The 18,326-nt window shown below is 45.2% G+C and overlaps 1 protein-coding gene across 6 annotated transcripts in view; it reads right to left on the reverse strand.

Annotated features, from left to right (window-relative positions):
* The window catches only part of LOC106742642 (filamin-A), a 52,916-nt gene extending 37,715 nt beyond the window's left edge, over positions 1–15,201 (reverse strand). For 2 of the 6 annotated variants that reach the window (XM_014615806.1, XM_014615840.1), the window contains exons 1-8: positions 9,647–9,716; positions 8,152–8,574; positions 3,498–3,622; positions 2,368–2,498; positions 1,464–1,677; positions 1,271–1,382; positions 608–795; positions 244–399 (exon numbers count right to left, since the gene is read on the reverse strand). In XM_014615806.1, coding sequence (XP_014471292.1) covers positions 244–399; positions 608–795; positions 1,271–1,382; positions 1,464–1,677; positions 2,368–2,498; positions 3,498–3,622; positions 8,152–8,574; positions 9,647–9,716 — 1,419 coding nt within the window. Of the gene's footprint in view, positions 1–243; positions 400–607; positions 796–1,270; positions 1,383–1,463; positions 1,678–2,367; positions 2,499–3,497; positions 3,623–8,151; positions 8,575–9,646; positions 9,717–10,554; positions 10,623–13,264; positions 13,470–14,891 lie in introns of those variants that run through there. The other 4 variants (XM_014615821.1, XM_014615832.1, XM_014615826.1 and 1 more) reach the window with 4 other exon arrangements.
* Positions 15,202–18,326: the final 3,125 nt, after the last annotated feature.

An 18,326-nucleotide genomic window follows, 5' to 3' on the forward strand; every position in this document is an offset into this window, starting at 1 on the left:
TACTTCATGAAGATATTATATTAATTTTATGAAGCGATAAATATAACAATAGCAAAAATGATAAAAATAACATAACGATGGGGAAAATGATGAGTATAAAATAATAAAGATCAAATCCAGCGTATGTGTGCGATCTGAGAAATTCCAGAACGAAATCCTGCCGCGGAAGATCCATTCCACGCGAGAGCTCGACGGATTCTTTCCGCTCTCACGACTCTCCCGACCGCGTCTTCGACAACGAACCTTGTGCATGCCGACTTCCGTAGGTACGAAGGTGCCTTTCCCGTGAGCTCCGTTCCACGTGAGCCTGCACTCGACGCGTCCACTGGGGCTGATGATCTCGCCGCGCACCTCCCTCGCGTTCGCATCTTTGGTCAGCATCTCTAGCTTGAAGTGTGCCTGCAACAGGAGCGCATAATCTCTCGTGGCATCGCGGTAACACACACGATCGGCGGTGTTGAAAGCTTCGCGAACGAGGCGAACCGTTCGACTGAGCGAGTCGCTGAGGTTTCCAACCGGCGGGACCGAGCGGCTACGACGTGGCGAAAATTCGTGAGCGCTGATTAGCCGCGCGAAGGTGTAATTAACAAACAATGACTTAACCAACCGGCTGTTGCGCCCTGGCGGATGTGCTGTCGATGTGCACGGCAATCTGCTGGCTCGCCTGAGGGCGAGGCTTCACCCACTGAAAGTACGCGGCGTATGCCATTACGCCTAAATGCTCTACATTCTGGTCCGCCATATCTTTCGCTTTCAGAATAGGCTCCACGCCCAGTTTCTTGCCGCCGTCGATACCTGGGAGAGAACACGTTCGATTAACGACTCACGGCAGATTGGGTCTCGCTAATCGCCTCCGTTCTAAACGTAGCCCTTTCCTCAGAATACCCTTATGATATCAGATCGATCTTATTTTACATCACGCATATCGAGAGAACTTATTAGAATTTAATTGTAATTTTCCTCGTGAAAAAACATCTTTCGCAATGCCTTCCCGATCGCTTCCCGATATTTTCATCGGCTGTTTTTCATTTCGTAACCTCTCTAAATTTCTCAAAGTGTAGTCTCGGTCGAAAAATAGAGTGACGAGAGGCGCATCTCGGATTCGAGTGATTTTTCACTCGTACATACAGAGTGAATTCTCCACTCTGAATCGTCAACTGAATCGTGGACTGAAGCATGGTTGTCCATGGTTGTGTGAAAATGTAATTCCTCGTTCGTAAATTCCCTATATTTAATTCTTTACTCCTCGTTCCTCGCGTCGTGTCCTTACCCATTTGCAAATTATGTTCCCACGCGGAAGTGTCGAGTTTCTCGTAGGGTGGCGCCGGGCCGCCCAAGTTTCGGACGATCCCGCACAGCGCTCTACCGTCATTCCAGTCGGTCTGCAAGTACGGAATAATTGAGTATCACCGTGAGATATCGCATAGCGGAGTACTGTTATCCGAGGACGCGGCTCCACCCACCGTAAAGTTCCGTATCGAGGTATGTGATAATTGCGAATTGACCCATCGTAGCGTTGCGTGGAAGCCCGGCGAGCCTTCCTTCATGAAGTACGACAAGTAGGTCATCCCCGAGAGCTCGTCCAGGTACGGTGAGGCGAGGTAGTCCGGCTCCAGCACTATGGGAATATCGAACTCCCGCCTCGATATCTCCATAGCCTTGCGGCAATTGTAAACGCTGCGAAATTAACACGGCAATCGCGATCTTTAGTCGATAGCGCTCTCAATGCGTGGAAGAAAAAAGAAAAAAGAATTATCGCGCCATCACGCGCGGTAATGAGAGTGTCCTTCTATAAACTCGGTTTCAATATGATTTGAATACTTCTTTTTTTATGCAGTTCGGCTCACAGCCGGCGACCAACGGGGGAATTCTTTTTCGAATAATTCGCCATGGGAGATCAATTCTCTCGCTACGTTTAGAAGGTTTCCGAACGTACGACCATGGAATTCCATGTGGATTTCCTACATGAATTCCCATTTGGTTTTCTTTGTTCAACAGGGATTCCTAAAGAAAAGTTTGCTATTGAATATCTTGGGAACTAAGCCTCTCGAATTAGATACCCGTCGTTACTCATTCACATCCTCGCCTGTGATTACTTAATTGCCGCGCGAGATCCTTCAAGCGTCGATGTTAGATAATCTCTTAACTACCAACGACCTCGCCATGGATTCGCAAGTTATATTGTTGTTTCCTTTCCTCTACACTCAGGTAGAAAAGAAAATCACGGTGACGTCAAAAAATTATGAGAAAATGACTATAACTCACTTTTCGATTATGATTCGATCACTTTCTCGTCATTTTCATGTCATTTTCGCGTGATTTTCTGTTCTACCGATCTCTCGAAATATCTCGCGTACGAATTTTTACCTGTCATTCGGATCAAGCTGTCGCCAATGAGAGAACAGGCCGGGCTTACAGTAGTCCAAAAGCGCGCTCAGGTACACACCGGAGTTCCAGTCGGTCGTAAAGTTATTGACTCTGCATTCCGGCAAGACAGCCTGGAAACAAAATCGCTCTTGCATATTAAGGAGCACTCCTGCTTACAGATCCGTTCTTTACAGCCGTGTACCAAATTATACTGCACGGAAAATTCCGTTGGTGCATTTGAATTTCCCGTTACTTGAAAACCAGATATAAATTTAATTGTAGGAACAAAACAATTTCTGTAGGAGGTTTCTACTTAGCCAATCGCATCGTTCCTCGTCACCGACTTTTCACAATCCTTTCCGTCTCTTCAATTCAATTGCAAAAACTGAGTTTTCTTCCGTGCAGCAAACACCAAGTAACAATAAATCTCTCTGCCATCACTAATAGTGACTCATTGTATTAACAAACAATTTGCTGTCCCAGCAAAACTTGTTTTCTCCGCGTGGGAAATATAATAATCTTAACGTAACATTAATGGCTGCATTCTCAGCAGATTTATTTTACAACCGTCGGAAGCTTTGAAGAAGAGATGTCTCTTCTCCTTAGAAATAGGAACGTTTATATTATTTTACGCCATATTTATCTGCCACCGTTTAAATGATCCCCTCTAAAGAGACAACTTCTTTCCTTAGAAATAGAATAGACGTTGATATCACTTTATGCCTTATTAAATCAAACTGATTCAATTTGACGTCACCGTCACTTTCATTTCTACCTGTGTGTACTCTGTGAGTTCAGAAAGTACAACTATAACGAACAGACCTTGTATGAATGGCACACACTTTGAGACGTATAAATCATAACCATTTTCTCAAGTCGGTCATTCGACCGTATCGACGTTATCGATGTCGATACCAGCGAGCGCGTAATCGATGGCGCGTCCTTACGCGAGAGATCGCCGAGCTCTTTCACGAACGGAAGCACACGCTCTCACGTAATATAATGTACACATACACGCAGAAGATTATTAGCCCAAGCGAAGTAGTAACAGCCAGCGTTTCTGGATTCAGTTTACGGGCCGCGATGCGAGCGGCGAGGTCGCGCGCAATGTAATTATACCGCGTACTGACCTTGAGCCATGCGAGCATGAGTTTCCTCGGCGGGAACTTGGATTTGCCTATTTGATAGCGCACAATGAGCGACCATATCAAGCCCAGGATCAGCTTCAGGTTGCCATTCACGATGTCCACGTTACCTGAAAAGTCGAGGAAATCGTCTTGAACAGCGCGCTCACGGGTGTTCAGCGTGCAACGAACGGTACAAGAAGCAGGAAGCGAAAATCAGTTTGATTTATCGTCGGCCTGAATTTCCTCGCCTCTTTGTGGAAAGAACGGTCGCGCGTCGGAGAGATGATTTAATTCGCTAAGAGGAGAAGAAAGAGGGAGGGGAGGCGCCGGTATGTGCGTTTGCGCGGCGTCATTCCGCAGTCGTAATTGCACGGAAAGGATTTACGATGACTCCGGAAAACGGAGTCTCGGAGGATATTGAATTCTCCACGGGTGTAAATCGTCGGCCGGATGTTGGATTCTGCGCGGGCGGCTCGCGCGTCTGTTTGTAGAAAGCGCGCGCGTCGATCACGAGAGAAGCACAGGTGCTTTCGACACTTTCGACGAGTGTTTCTCCGACGGAAACAACGAGCTCGCAGTCCCAACAAAACCATCCCAGATTGTCATTTCCAAGCGACACTTGAATCCTCCGAACAGCAAGCCTCTAATCGCACAATCCTTACGATCTCTGATCACTCCGATGCCGGTATGATCGCACGAAAATAATCACACGATTCCGCACGACTCGACGATTTCATCCCCATCGTTATCTCTGCCGTTATCCAGGTCTTCAAACTAAGTTTTATTAATGTATATAACATACTTATTATATACAAATATAGTATATGAATAATAATGTATACAATATAATTATTGATGTAGCATACTGAAAGAAAAAAAGTGTTGTATTCAACTGATATTTATTTAATCCGAATAAAATAAATTACTGCAATACTCCTCAGCAAATATTTACTTGAACGTAATAATTTTTTTTTTTCAATGTATGAAACGATTCTATATGAGTACTAAAGAAGTCCTCGGAAATTCCAATCACACAACTTCCCGAATCATTCTTATAGCATTCTTCTGTGAATTCCTAAAGAAGTACAACTCGGGAGAGCAGAAAACTTCAAGATACTTTAAGAAATCACCATGCTACTTGGGTGGTTTCATTTTATTTTCACTTGTATTGTACTTGTACCAGTATCTGCATATTTATTCATATTTTTACTTCTGTTCCTCCTTCTTTATGTTTCTTCAATGCAACATCTTTAGAGGAAACGTTCACGGGCGAAAATAAAAACATCTATCCACATATCTATCTATCGCGGTATTTACCCGTTCAAATCTGCAGATCTGAAATTGCAAGAAATCTCCATCATGTGGAGATTCTCGTCTCGAAGCCGGAGGATTCGTCTTATCCCAGCGATCTTTAACTGCGCAAGAAGAACGAAACGAATGACGTCCCCAGCGCGATGCCTAATTAGGGTGAAATTAAAGAACAAACGATCTCGCGTTCGTCGCGCGTAGCATGTCATTTCGCATGTGTGTTATCTGCTCTCTCTCTCTCTCTCTGTTACGATATCATGTGCACACCATCGTGAATTGAATCGCACGGTAACAACCGCGTGCACAATAACAACGACGACGGCGGCTTTCAGCGGCCTCGTAGGCGCCAGCGGTGCGACACAAGAAAGGCAACGACCTCGAAGCTCCGATTTGCAAGGCGTGACGTAGAACGCGCGCGTCAAAACGCAGACAGGGTGTGCTGTAAATCGCGATGATCCTCGATCATGCACCCACCATCCTCTCTCCTCGATTTCCTCCAGAATGTTATTTAATTCTACCCGCGAAAAAGAAAGAATCGTTTCCTCCGTCGCTCGAGAGATGTCTGCCCTTGAGTTTTGCGCAGTGAGAATCTTCGGATGAAAATCGCTAGAAAATGTTGCAACCGAGAAACGTATCGGCATTCTGCCTTAATTTATTGTCCTCGCGTTTCTCGCGCGCTCCATTAACACATTTAGGAACTGGAATTTCCTATTGAGAAATCCGCCGCTCCTCGGCAAAATCTCTACTGACAATTTCTATTCCCGCGCTGCTAAAAAAAAACGTGACGAAATTGAAAGGAAAATTGGTATGAAAAGATAATATTCTCCCCGTACACTTTCCTTAATCTAATCTTATTCCACAATACGGACCGAAACAATTGATTGTCAAATCTTAATCGGTCGATACCGAACGCAACGTCAATCTGTGTTTTTATCTTGATTTTCAAATTGATTTAGACCGTAGGAGCTTCGTTTCCTTTCGTGCATTTTCTTTAACATTAGATTAACATCATCATTTATAGTATCTGAAGGAATCGTCGGGAGGAAAACGCCGTCGATGAGCTAAGCGCATCGTTCACGATGACGGTATCCGTCGCCGATGTCGTGCGCGAAATGTTGAAGGTACACCGCGGTAGATCCGCAAGCGAACCCGCAGACCTTCGGGCGTCGTTAAAAGACGCCGGCTCGACGATGACCCGCATGTTCGAAACGATTACGTCTCCGTCGTCGCGTGCTGACTCACACAGAGGCAAGAGAGGATAACGCAGCGCGTTATTATTGCTACACCGCGGTCAGCCCGCAGGAGAAGCCATTCCCTGACGCGGCGTGTGGCAGGTAATGGCCCGGATCGCCGTCGATACTTCCGAGTAAGGAAAAAAATCATCCTTTCAACGAGAAGCACTTTCGCGATTTAATCGCGCACGATCTCCCATCCTCCGCGCAACAACACGACGAATGGAGTCGACAATTGCGCCGTCGAACGGGAAATCAATTTTACAAGGAAAGGAAGTCCCAGTTTCTGTAAAGCGAATAGGGACCGAATGAAAATTCAGTGATGAGCATTTGTATGTACAATTCCGTGCAGCCAATTGGATGTAAACTTTGCAGAAGAAAGAATCGACATTCTGTCAGTAAAGTTCTCAAGTGTGGCGTCTCCTCGATGCAACTGCAAGTTCAGACGAATATTGAGGCGGGAATAGAGATATCGTTTGGCCGTCGCCAAATTTCCATCCGCTTCCCCCTCGGTTTTTCTTCTTCAGGGATTTTCTTACCGCGCTATGATGAATTCAGATCGCTTTGGAGATCGTTCGTACGAATAAGGTACATCGTCCTGCCCGAAGAGGACGTCGACACGAGGCGGTTCTCGCGAGGACTGCAGGAGCGCGAAGCATCGCCGAGGGAAGAATCTGCGGAAAAATCGCGCCGATTTGCTTGTACGTGCGCGATCGAGACAACGAACCGAAATTATCCACCACGGACGAGCTGCATCGCCGAGTTCGCCGGTAGTTTGCTGCGAAAGCCCGGCTTAGGGGAGACAAAAAGAAAAGAGAAAAAAAAGGGAGGAGGAAAGATGCAAGAATCGGCAGATCTCAGCGAAGCCTCGCGCGTTTCGAGCGATTGCTCATTACCCGAAGAATGCGTCGTGGCTCCCTCGTACTTTGATTGCATATCATTATTAATAACTCGTCTCACGCGCGTGCGCCTCTTCCCTCCCTGCGCTTCGGTGCGCCACGGCGAGAGAGTTAATGAACACGAGCCTGCTTCTTCTAAGCTAACTATTCGTATAATAAAACTGAAATTTCATTGAGACCGAATCTTTAATTGGGCGAGCTAATTCTTCTTTTTGCATATGAATATAGTCACACAATTTTTAGCTCCCAAGGTAAAAACCAGGTCTAGTGTCCAAACAAACGTAACTGGTAACTATATTTCAATTTTTACTATATGGATAGCTAATTTTTAACTACAGAAGCCAGTTTCTAGCTGTGGAAGCTGATTCTTTTCTTCCATACGATAAACTGGAATCCATAGCCTGGATGCCGCAGGGTTCTATCGTTGATGTAAAAATGCAAGTTACATTTCGTATTCGAAATGTATTCGCTGCGAATGTGGTGACGAGATATCGAGCGTCGAATAAAACTAGTGAATTCGCGATGGAGGAGCAGGAAGTTCGTGGACGATAGAAACCCGGTTGAATTATAATACGAATTACGGAGGGGGAAACTGGATGCTTCGAGACACATTGTACTCGTGGATGTAACGATCGCTCGTCGTTCCAATTACGGAGCGTAATTGGACGTTGAGCGCGTGCAACACCTTGACGGTTTTGCGCGACCATGGACGTAGCTCGGCCTTCGTCTCGCGTTATACCCTCGCAGTTCTACAGGTTGCGATCTCACGTTAAAAGAAACGCGTCGATTTTTCCTTCGTCGCCGATCGCGCAAAACCGCTCGAACGCCACGGCCGCGGACTCAATTTTCCCCGCCGTGTCATATTTGATTAAGATGAAGTGTTTATATTTTAATCATTATTTTCAATGAATTTTGAAGAAGGTTAATCCGCAATTAACACTAATTAATACCCCGATGAATGAATTTCCCGAAACTTCGAGAAATTTACACGGCACATACGTGACACCGTCGAACAATACACCGCCTTAATACCATCAGCCATAATACCACTTTCTCTTTTATATCCTAATCAGGCAGGATTACAATAGTATTTTTTCAGCTCGTGAATGTTTATATCTTTGAAAAATATTCCCTGGGTGCAGTGGGTATCTGCGTTCCAATTCTATTTCTGACTGTTGGACGAATAAAAAATGCGAAACGAAACTTAAAGTGTCTCACCGATGTTGACAAGCTTCACACCGTCAGCCTCGATGGCCTGCAGCGCCGTGGACACGTTCTCCAGGTGGTGGTGCTGGTTCGCCGGCCTCGGGTTCCATCGCGGCAGACGACGTTGCGTGAGCACCTCGACCAAGGCGCAAAGCCGCGTGCCGTCCCTAAAGTCCTCGGCGAGGTCCAACACGGGGCCGCCGCCCACGTCGCCGGCGTGCTTCAGATGCTCGTTCACCCAATTGCGGAAGGTATTGGCCTGGATCTCCACCCAGAGGTCTTCGTGGCCTTTGATCGGCATCCCTTTGGCGGCCGTTCCCTCGGCCGAGCGGGCCACCAGACCCACCAGTTGTTCTGGTCGCAGTTGTTCGGTCGACTGCATTCTCGAGTACCTGTCGGAAAAGCGGAAAGCGTGCAGTGTCGACCTCGTTAAACCTGTACGTTTCCGCCGACGTTGACTTGAAATTCGTATCAACGACTTCGCCTCTCGTTCACATTCCTTCTTGTGGATTCAAGCGAATCGTTCTTCGTCGCGTAAGACAAGAGAAATGTCTCCTCGTATTATCAATATTTGGAGGTACCGATAAGTAATCAAGTACGAGAATTTTTTTTCTCATTGGTTTCTATTTCAACTGTTTGGCGTGTAAACAATATTTTCTTGTTGCGCTATTTAAGTATGGTATTTTACTTATATTGTTGATTGAAAATTAGAATCTTGATTTAGGTACACGGAAGAAAAGACTCAGTCCCTTGCAACTAAATAGGGACCAGATAAAAACTCTTTATGAAAATATATGATAATTTTATGAAAAATTGTCACTTATTTCTTTGCAAATAACCCATGTTTTAAGTTTGGAAATTGACGCTTTTAGAAACGAAGCCCCAAAAATTGACATATCCATGATATCTATGGAAAATTATAAAAAAATAAGATAGAAGCACTGAAATTACGTGAGCAATTTGATAAGTTCGCGGCCTGATAATGAAAAATATTTCTTTTCTAGAATCATTTTTATTTTTCAATATAATCTCCCTGTGCTTCGATACATTTAATCCAGTAATGCTCCAGTGCTTTTGTCCCATTGCGAGACAAAAAAGTGCGGCCGGGATGTCCCCTATTTTTTTCAATTTTGGGTACCACTTTATCTAATAAGATTTAAGTATTTGCCAACTTGATTACAATACTCTCCTTTTCCCCTTATTCGACGAAATATTTGATCACTGCACGATGTTCAATTTTCTCCATTTTCAACAATGCACCGAGATGACTTTGTTCAAACAGTTATTTCTAACTAACAACTCGATAAACCGACTTGATATTTCATAGGTGTTCGTGTGATATTTCATAGGGCAAATGGCGCTACAATGCGATCAAAAATAGAAAAGTGATACTAGCCTTTACACGGTAGGTCGCGAACTTTTCAAATTGCCCACGTACATTATTTTGTACATTTATCATATATCTTTACTTGTCGTTTTTAATCTTACATATTTCTTTAAAACTTACAAAATGTTACGACGTATATTGTTCCTTTATTATGTAGAAAGGGATTCCTTGACTTCTCTTTTCCGGCCATCTTAAATAAACAAACAAAAAAAGGGGCAAATCAATCACTAGTAGGTTCACCTGTACTCTATGAAATCATATTACACAGTAAGGTTCAAGTATGCCGGTTAAAAGACCAGCGAATTCAGATATGTCCGTTTACAGAACAACCCCAAGCCTAACTTTTCTTGCGTAGTAAGAAGTTGCGTAGTACAGTGACAGAGGATGGAGATTGGCACAATATCCAAGTAATTTGAAGAAGTTAAAAACTTACAATATAAAATAGTATTGTCAAATAAGTGATTTAACACTGATTCGTTACTTTCATTTTCACGAGAAGATGAACGAAAAACTTCAATGCAGTGAAGAATCAAACAACATTAATGATATAACCAAACACTCCTGCGAACAAAAACTGTCACTTCAGCTCCGACTATCACTACACACAACAAACGCAATTCATATTTTGTCCGACAGAATTTAATATTTTACAGCTGAGAAACATGGATATGTCAATGAGTGTTTACCATAATTACGTCAGTTTTAGCGATTTTCCTCTATCACTTATTAAGAAATCAAAGCCTTGTCTATAGATTTTCAAATATGTTTCATTTGGAGACTTGATTACTTTTACAGGTACCCTTAATATTTATCCGATCTAAGTAAGGCACGAGGTGACACGCTTAATCTTAACTTGACCGACGAGTCGTCCGATGAATTCCAAATCGACGTGAAACCACACACTAAATGTACAATATACGGAACTACGCAGTACCGCGTGTACGATGCACACGGAACGAAATGATTTGGTTTGGCAATAATCATATCATTCGATCGGCAAATATTCACCGAATCTTAGTACTTATTACCAAATCCTGTTTTCAGTGCACGAAGAAGCGGGGAATTGCCTCGGCTTTCGCATCGCCTCCGCGACTTGTAACGAACAATCCCGATGAAATCACGCACGCGAACGTTAAGTAGCGAGAGAGACCGAGTTGATTAATTATGAAATATTTAATCGGCCGCGCAGGACGCTCGCACCGTCTTAGCCGTGTGAGCTGTCCGCGAGAGCGCGACCTTTAAGGTCGCATCGCCGGCGAGGAACTCGATTTACTTCGGTGCAAAAACGATCCACGCCGCTCGTGCATTGTGCATCCACACGGAACCGTTCGCGCGCTGCTGTTGCCGCGGAGGATGAGGAAAAGGAGCCGAAGGAGGAGGATTAGAATTTCGCGCGAGTGAAAGTGCCGGTGCATAGATATACACCTGCGGCGTCGCTAGTATGCATACCGATCCGATCGTCCGCGTAATCCATTTCCGCGTTTGTCCTGAGTCCGCTCGTAAACATAAATGCCGAAGAACGACGCGCGTACACGCGGAGAGGATCTCGATTTGGGTATACGGAAAAGGTAGCCCCAAAAGCAAGAAACGTGAAATCAATCTTTTGAAACATCGATCTTATGTGGATTTCAGAAATATTTTGACATAATATTTTATCAATATTTTTAGACTGTTGATTGATGATATGAACATCTCCTAAACATCAAAATCATAGTGTAGAAATGTTATTTTTAATATTCAACTCAAATATTGTTAACAATGACGTTGTATACAAGGTACGGCCTCTCCCCCGTCTGTTGCCGACGACACTCAACAACCGCCGTACTCTTCGTCGCTGCCTTTCACGATGAAATTCGGCGACTCGCACGGACCGAAACCTCCGGTTGTTAGTTATAAAGCGGAGAAACGGCGTAAGAAAGCGTTGAAACGGAATCCGCCAATCACGACGATACAAGCATTCGTGAGGTACTTCGCGAATGCTCGCATATTTATCAAGCAACGACCGACAACGAGCGTTTTCATTAACGCTCCATCCTTGCAAATTAAGTCGCTTCGGTCTACTTTTTTTCTTTCGCCGGTGTTAAAGTAGGTGCGCGTTAGTCGGAACGTGATGGAAAAAGGTCGCTTTTCGCTTTCGATGCCTGGGCTACCGGCCGTGAATCTATAACCCTTCGGACCCGTCATAGCGAGGTACTCATTTTGGAATATGTGTAACATAATATGCTCACGAAATCTGAGATATTTTTTAATTTATTAAAAATACATTTAATAACATATTGTTATTTTTACCTCTCATATTGCAATATTACTTTTATTTTATTTTACTATATATTTTTTACTATATTACTATATACTATATATTACTATATACTATATATATTGTTACTATATATTTTATTTTATTTGAATAAATCAATATGGTAACTATAAGATGAAGCAAAGATAAAAGCGAAATACTAATTCATTTGTGAATTTGTCAGTTTATGCAAATAATGGGCCGGGCTTTAGCTACTCAGGAAAAAAATTGACCATTATTCTTATGTTCTACTACGGTCATGACCCTCCTATTCCTCATGTATACCGTACCGCTACGGGTTCAAAGGATCAGATTTCAAAGGATCAGATTTCATCTTCGTGTGTATGAAAACGGTCGTAAGATCTAACAGTTAAAAACTGTGGATATCCTGCTGACGGCTTGCCGGTGTGATCGCGAACGCCGGGACACCTTTATGGACACGCGCGCCTCAGTTTTCCGTTAATGCGTAATTCGCGGCACGAGCGACGGGGATTATTTCAATGCGATCCACTGTAGCATGACATCACTGTTGTCTCAAAGGCCCGTCTGACCGGTGACGCTTGCGTAAGAGCGCAAAAATTTGCGGCGGCCCGGCGCGCAACCTCGGATGCATTAACACACGCGGCGCGGCGACTCTCCTCCTGTCGGCAGCAATTAAGGACGTAATTAAGCCGTCGAAAGGGGTCGGCTATTAATTAATCGCCCGACGGATGGACATTTTTCTATCTATGTATATTGCGCAACAATGCGCGACGCATAAGGCCGATCGCGCGATTTCAAATCTTGAGCGAGAGAAGAGCGTGGCGACGAGGGCGATACGATCTTGAACGCGAATAATAAATAAAGATAAATTCTAATTGGACATAGAAGAGAGGAGCCACGCAGTCGAGGTGTAACGAAGCCGACGTGGGAAGATGCGATTTGACGTAAGACCGGCCATAGCGGGAATGTCTTTCGGTCGTATCAATTGAGATATCGCGTGTGGGATTAGACGGTAGGATATCCTGGAGGAGATCCTGGCGCTTAACCCTTCCTGTTGCAATCACGTCTGTCGGACGTTCCGCTGTTTACGAGCCGAAATCGCCCGACATGTCTCGTACAGTGAGGACAAAACGATAATTGAATCAACGAACGTTTTGCTTAAACGAACACAAGTTTTTCAAGCACAACGTTCAGTCTACTGAACAAATTATACGATTCGCTATCACGGGCCTGATTATTTCTCAAACTTCCTCTCTAAGTCAATACCGAAGATATCCTCGAAGATCGAGTGAAGTTGGAAAATAGGTGAGAAGGGTTTCGAAACGGGGTTTCCATCTTAAGTCCTGCCAAACGCAAAAATGTGCGCACAGTCTATAATGAGTGAATTCAAAGTTATACTTGAGTTTTCCAGCTGAATCGTACGATATATCCGACATTTGATTTGAATAACTCGCACTTACCTCTGAATTCATATCTGAGCGGCTTACTTAAGATAAGTTTCAAGTAACGACTGTTAATACCGGCCGTAACCCCACGTACTTTTGTTCTCTCCGAGCGATTTAAACAGAGGCATGTGCTCCATGCGAGTGTCAATTAAACGCCAACGCGAGGGGTTAAACGCGAGGCGAGACGTCGTAACGAGGATCGCTCCCGCGTGAACGACGGCCGCGAATCAAATTCACTCAGTAATACATACAAGTCGGCGCGCGCGCGCCGACTTTCACCTCACTCTCAAATTTTTCTCGGCACGCACGCACGCGCGAATCTCGTTCGCGTCATTCACGGGAGTCCGGGAGAACGTCGTTGAAAATCCCGCGGTTGGCCTCCACAGCTGACCGTGTTCCATTCATTAGCTCGGATAAACGGCGGATTGTCGTTGTCCGGCGAGTCTTGCGCGATCGGTGGATCGCGATCGAGATTGCGGGCCGCGTGCTTTGGACAATTTCACGTATGATCTTTTTTTTTCCCGGGTAGCAGCGACGTGAGACGTAAATTTATTATCTCGTGACTAGACACTCGCCGAGGTCCAATTTCTACCAGTACGGTTTCATCGGGACGACTCGATGAATGTCAAAGCGAATTTACGACGCGCCTGCCGCTCCGCGGATCTCTGCGTTTTTATGGATCCTTGACGCGCGTCACGAGCGCTCGATCAAACGCACGAATTGACCCTTTGATCCCGCCGGTTGCCAAGAGCATCCTGCGTTGCAAATCGTAAAATAACGACTGGAAACAAACAGAACTCTTTGCACAAGGTCCCGCGCTGCAAATCCAAGCGTGTTTTTGTCACGCGCACATGCATGTTTCGGTCGGAGCTCTTTCCACACGTTTCTTAACCGCTCGAATCGCAACGCGCGTGCCGTTCTGATGCGTTTATACGTACATCAAATTAACGCCTGTGTTGCAATTTAAACGGTAGAAGCATGCGAACAAATCTTCGGCCGAGTCGCACGTTAATCCGTGTGACGACGACGCGCTTAGATTCGCAGTGAACGGTCCGAGATCTCCGTTACGTCAGATCGTCAATTTTATGGAGTCCAGATCCTCCGGAGATCCTTGAGATTCTCGAGCCATCGTCCCCGAGAGCACTCGAGGAATCTCGATCCGCGGTACCGTAAACCCGAAGTCACGTAAAGTTGTCCCGCCGAAAACTTTCAGCTCGGGCGACCTCGCGAGTCATCGGGTTCACGGGGCCGACCTGGATCGTTACATCGCAAATTTCAGGTCGATCGAAGCCTCGCGGACCCTCGCAGCCAGAGAGTTCCTCGTCTCACCGGCTCTCTCGGCGCCGCCTATTTTATGCTCGACGACCCTTCGTTACCGTAGATTCCCGAGCGCGCAACGGTTCGTTCCCGGCGACTCCATCGAGTCTCATCCTCGGTTTCGCGATCGCCTCGATCATCCGCGACTACGATGGCAACGCGTTCACCTCCGGAGGAGAATCCCCTGCCGGACGGAATTCCGTCATACATCCGCCGCTCCGTCGAGGCCGCACGGAAGCCCGAGACGTCGTCCTCGGGATACCGCATGAACGCGTGTCCCAGACGCAACATACACACACATACACTCACGCACGCACACACGCACCGTCCACCCACGTATAGCCGAGCACGCACGCACGCAGGACGCAGGAACGCACGCGCGGTTCCGCTGTATTTACGTCGGCTCTTCCTCGTAGCGGTGACCACCGCCAGGTACACCACCAGGTGCGGCGATTCGGTCGGTCGGTCGGTCGGTGAGCTCGAGTGATCACGACGACATCGGCGGGTGCCGGTCGTCCGCGGACTTCGCGGTCTCGTTGGCGAGCTACGCCGCGCGGAACGCCATTTTTGGACGTCGACGGGTACCGCGCCGCGGCTCCGTTGCGCTGATGAGTGTTCGACGTGCGTGAGCTCACTGAACCGACATGGAGACCCCTCTCCTGCCGCTTCTCCGGCAGCTCGATACAATCGCCTTGTGGGACCGTGAGGTCCGCCGCGATTGTAATGGGACCAGGGACGTAGCGGCGAACAACATGGCGCTCGCAGGTGGAGAGCCCTCCCGCTCGCGCGCCATTCCCGCGCGCCGCCGAGGGGCAACGCGAGGGACGATCTCCGCGGTCTTTGGAGGTGTACTTTTCTGGAAAAAACTCCAGGGAGAAAGGGTAGGCTCGATCGAATTCACCTAACAATAAACGAGCCGACCAATTGTTGTTATCCAAAGCAGAAAAGTCACGATAACGTCGAAAATTACGGTAAAATGACTTCCATAAGTCACTTTTGATCATGACAGAAAAAGGAACAGCTCTTTTTTCGCGGAGAATCCATTCGATTCCTGATTAAATGCATAATGAAGTACTTATGACATGACATTCAAACTGCGGGTCTCGATCGACTGAGAATCACGTGGAAGCTGAGAAGTGAAGTGACGGCGAGCAATGAAGACAGACAAGCGATCGAATGGCACACGACACGACAGTCGTTAATCATCCGCGTGAAAGGCAATTATTATAAAAAGCGCGAATTATTGAACCGATTGTTTCTGAGTGAATTGCGGACGCGTCTTAGTGCATAATTCCTCGCCGAGTAATTTCGACGGGCGCGAGCAACGTGTCGTCGCATACTACCTCCCTGAATCCTAGACAGCGGGAGCAAACGAGTCGTGTTCCGCAAGGTGGTGGCACCTGTCGGAACACGATAATCGCCGTGTTGCATAGTAATAGGCGTCCGCACCTGGCGAACGTGGTTTTACATTAATGAACGTCGCCGTTTGTACAGCGCATTTCATACCATCCTAGCTGACGTGCGTCTGTGACGTCAGTGCTACTCTAATCGGAGGAGAGTCTCCTTAATAGCGCGCTGCGTAACGCCATATTAAATCGCAATACCCGTTTGACCGTAACCGAGAAAAGATCGACGCAACCTTCGGCTCTTATTCAAGAAATATATTTTTTTTCCGATGAATAAATAGTTCACTTATTTTAATATAATTAAGTATTTCTTAAACGTAAAAATTTTCTTTCTGTAATTAAAAATTTTACTTCCCTATTTTGAACAAATCTTTACTTATGTTAGATTGTAATTGAAATGTTAACAATTTTTTGCAATTTTTTAACATAAAGAAACGAATGATATATATTTGAGATATATTTTGAAAAAAATATATTTTAGAATTAAAAAGTGATAACTTCACAATAAGAGAATCCGTTCGATTCCAAAATGATACGTCTTATAGCATAATAAGTATTAAATACAAAAAATCTTACAAAATTTAGTATATATTTACTAAAATGTAACAAATATAAATGAAATAAATATATTTACTAAATTCAAGTGAATTTTTCTCTCGGTATACATTTTTTTTGATCCCACAGTATCGTTCATTCGATACTTCTGACATCCACTTTTGACGTGACACACAATGCAAAATGCAAAAATGCCACGAGAATCAGCAACACTGGCGTGTCCACGGCAGAGACTTCAATTCTCCTGTTCGCGCGATTTCGAGAGATCTCTCTTGATCAGGCGTTGATATCTCCGCAGGCGGACGCGTCGAACCAAAAGTGCAGCCCACTCTCTCGGCACATGTCGAAACGCTCTAATTTTGTCCGCCTTTGTAACGACACGACGCAGCCGAACAATGCTGATTAACTGTCGTGAGAGAAATGCATTGCGACACGAGAACGGTGTCTTTGCATCGCAACGCTACAATCGCCGAAGCGGGAAAATCGCCACGGCAGCGCGTTCGCGCGATGGATCCCCCACCTATGAATACCTCTTGCATTACAACTTGTTGCACTCAATATCTCAATTTTCATCGCCGATGTCGGGATAGCGTCAGTTACAAAAAGGCTGCAACATTTTCCCAGGTAGAATACAAAATGACGATGGAGTGAAAATGATATACAAATGACCGAAAAATTACTTTTATGATCATCGTCTCGTCATGTTAACGTCATTTTGATGTCATCGTCATTTTATGTTCAATCTGGATTTTTTCATAATTTTCGAAACACGCATCCCGCGTCCAACAGGAGAATATTTATTTCTTAGGAATTCTCAGGAGATATATTTCCCAGTAAACACTAACGTAACAGTAACATTATATCAATATTATAATTTTCCACTGAACAATATAAGTATAACACATGTTGTAAGTAACAGTTATATTATTGAGTGAGAAATTATAACATTGACGTAACGTTGTTGACAATTGGTGCTCGTTGAGTTTCCTACTGGATGCGTTGCGACAGTCATCAAAAACAAAGTTTTCCAACACTTTTGTGACTGATCATACAACGTTATCTTTCGCAAGGAAAGGTAGAGGTCATTCATGAACCCAGTAAGAGACGCGTTCATTTATAATATTATTATCATATTTGTGAAAAATATATTCTTGCTTATTGTTCCATGTGATTTGTGCTCTTTCCTCGTTTTAATCAAGCAAAATGCGTATTCATATTCGTTTCCGTTCTACTACTCCACCTATCCTTGTAAGAGTCACTTCACCAGCGAACGAGAACCAGCCGACCGCTCACAGTTCGAAAAGTTCCTGAAAACGTGCAACGTGTATAAATAGTTATGAGTTAACGTTGAGTAAATCTGGCACAAGGTTGCAAATGGCGAGCTGCCAGAGGTTTGCCACTGTGAGTTTAGTATCGTGTTACTGGCTTTTCTCGCCAAGTCAACGCGTCGTATACGTCATTACTGAAGATTGATCCCCGGCTAATGGAAGCGGCTACACCGCCTTCCAAATCGCAGCGCGAACCTGTCCCGCCGCCACAATATTCGAAAAAAGACAACGAGCGTCTCTCTCTCTCCCGTTTATCTTTATCTTGAATACTTGATCGAATCTGTCGAGTCGTCGCGACCTACCATCGGTACAGCAGCTCTCGTCCGCACCGATGTCCCGTCAGCCCTGAAAATTGGAAAGACTTCGAGTCGTCCTCGAAGCAGTTTCTGAGACATCCTGTATACGCCGAGTTTCTCGATAAATAAAACCGATCGATTCATCGTCTTGGACTAAATAAAGTCCACTTTGTAC

Source organism: Dinoponera quadriceps, unplaced genomic scaffold, assembly GCF_001313825.1.
Source record: "Dinoponera quadriceps isolate SergipeBrazil2010 unplaced genomic scaffold, ASM131382v1 scaffold3, whole genome shotgun sequence".
In the NCBI taxonomy this organism is placed as follows: domain Eukaryota; kingdom Metazoa; phylum Arthropoda; class Insecta; order Hymenoptera; family Formicidae; genus Dinoponera; species Dinoponera quadriceps.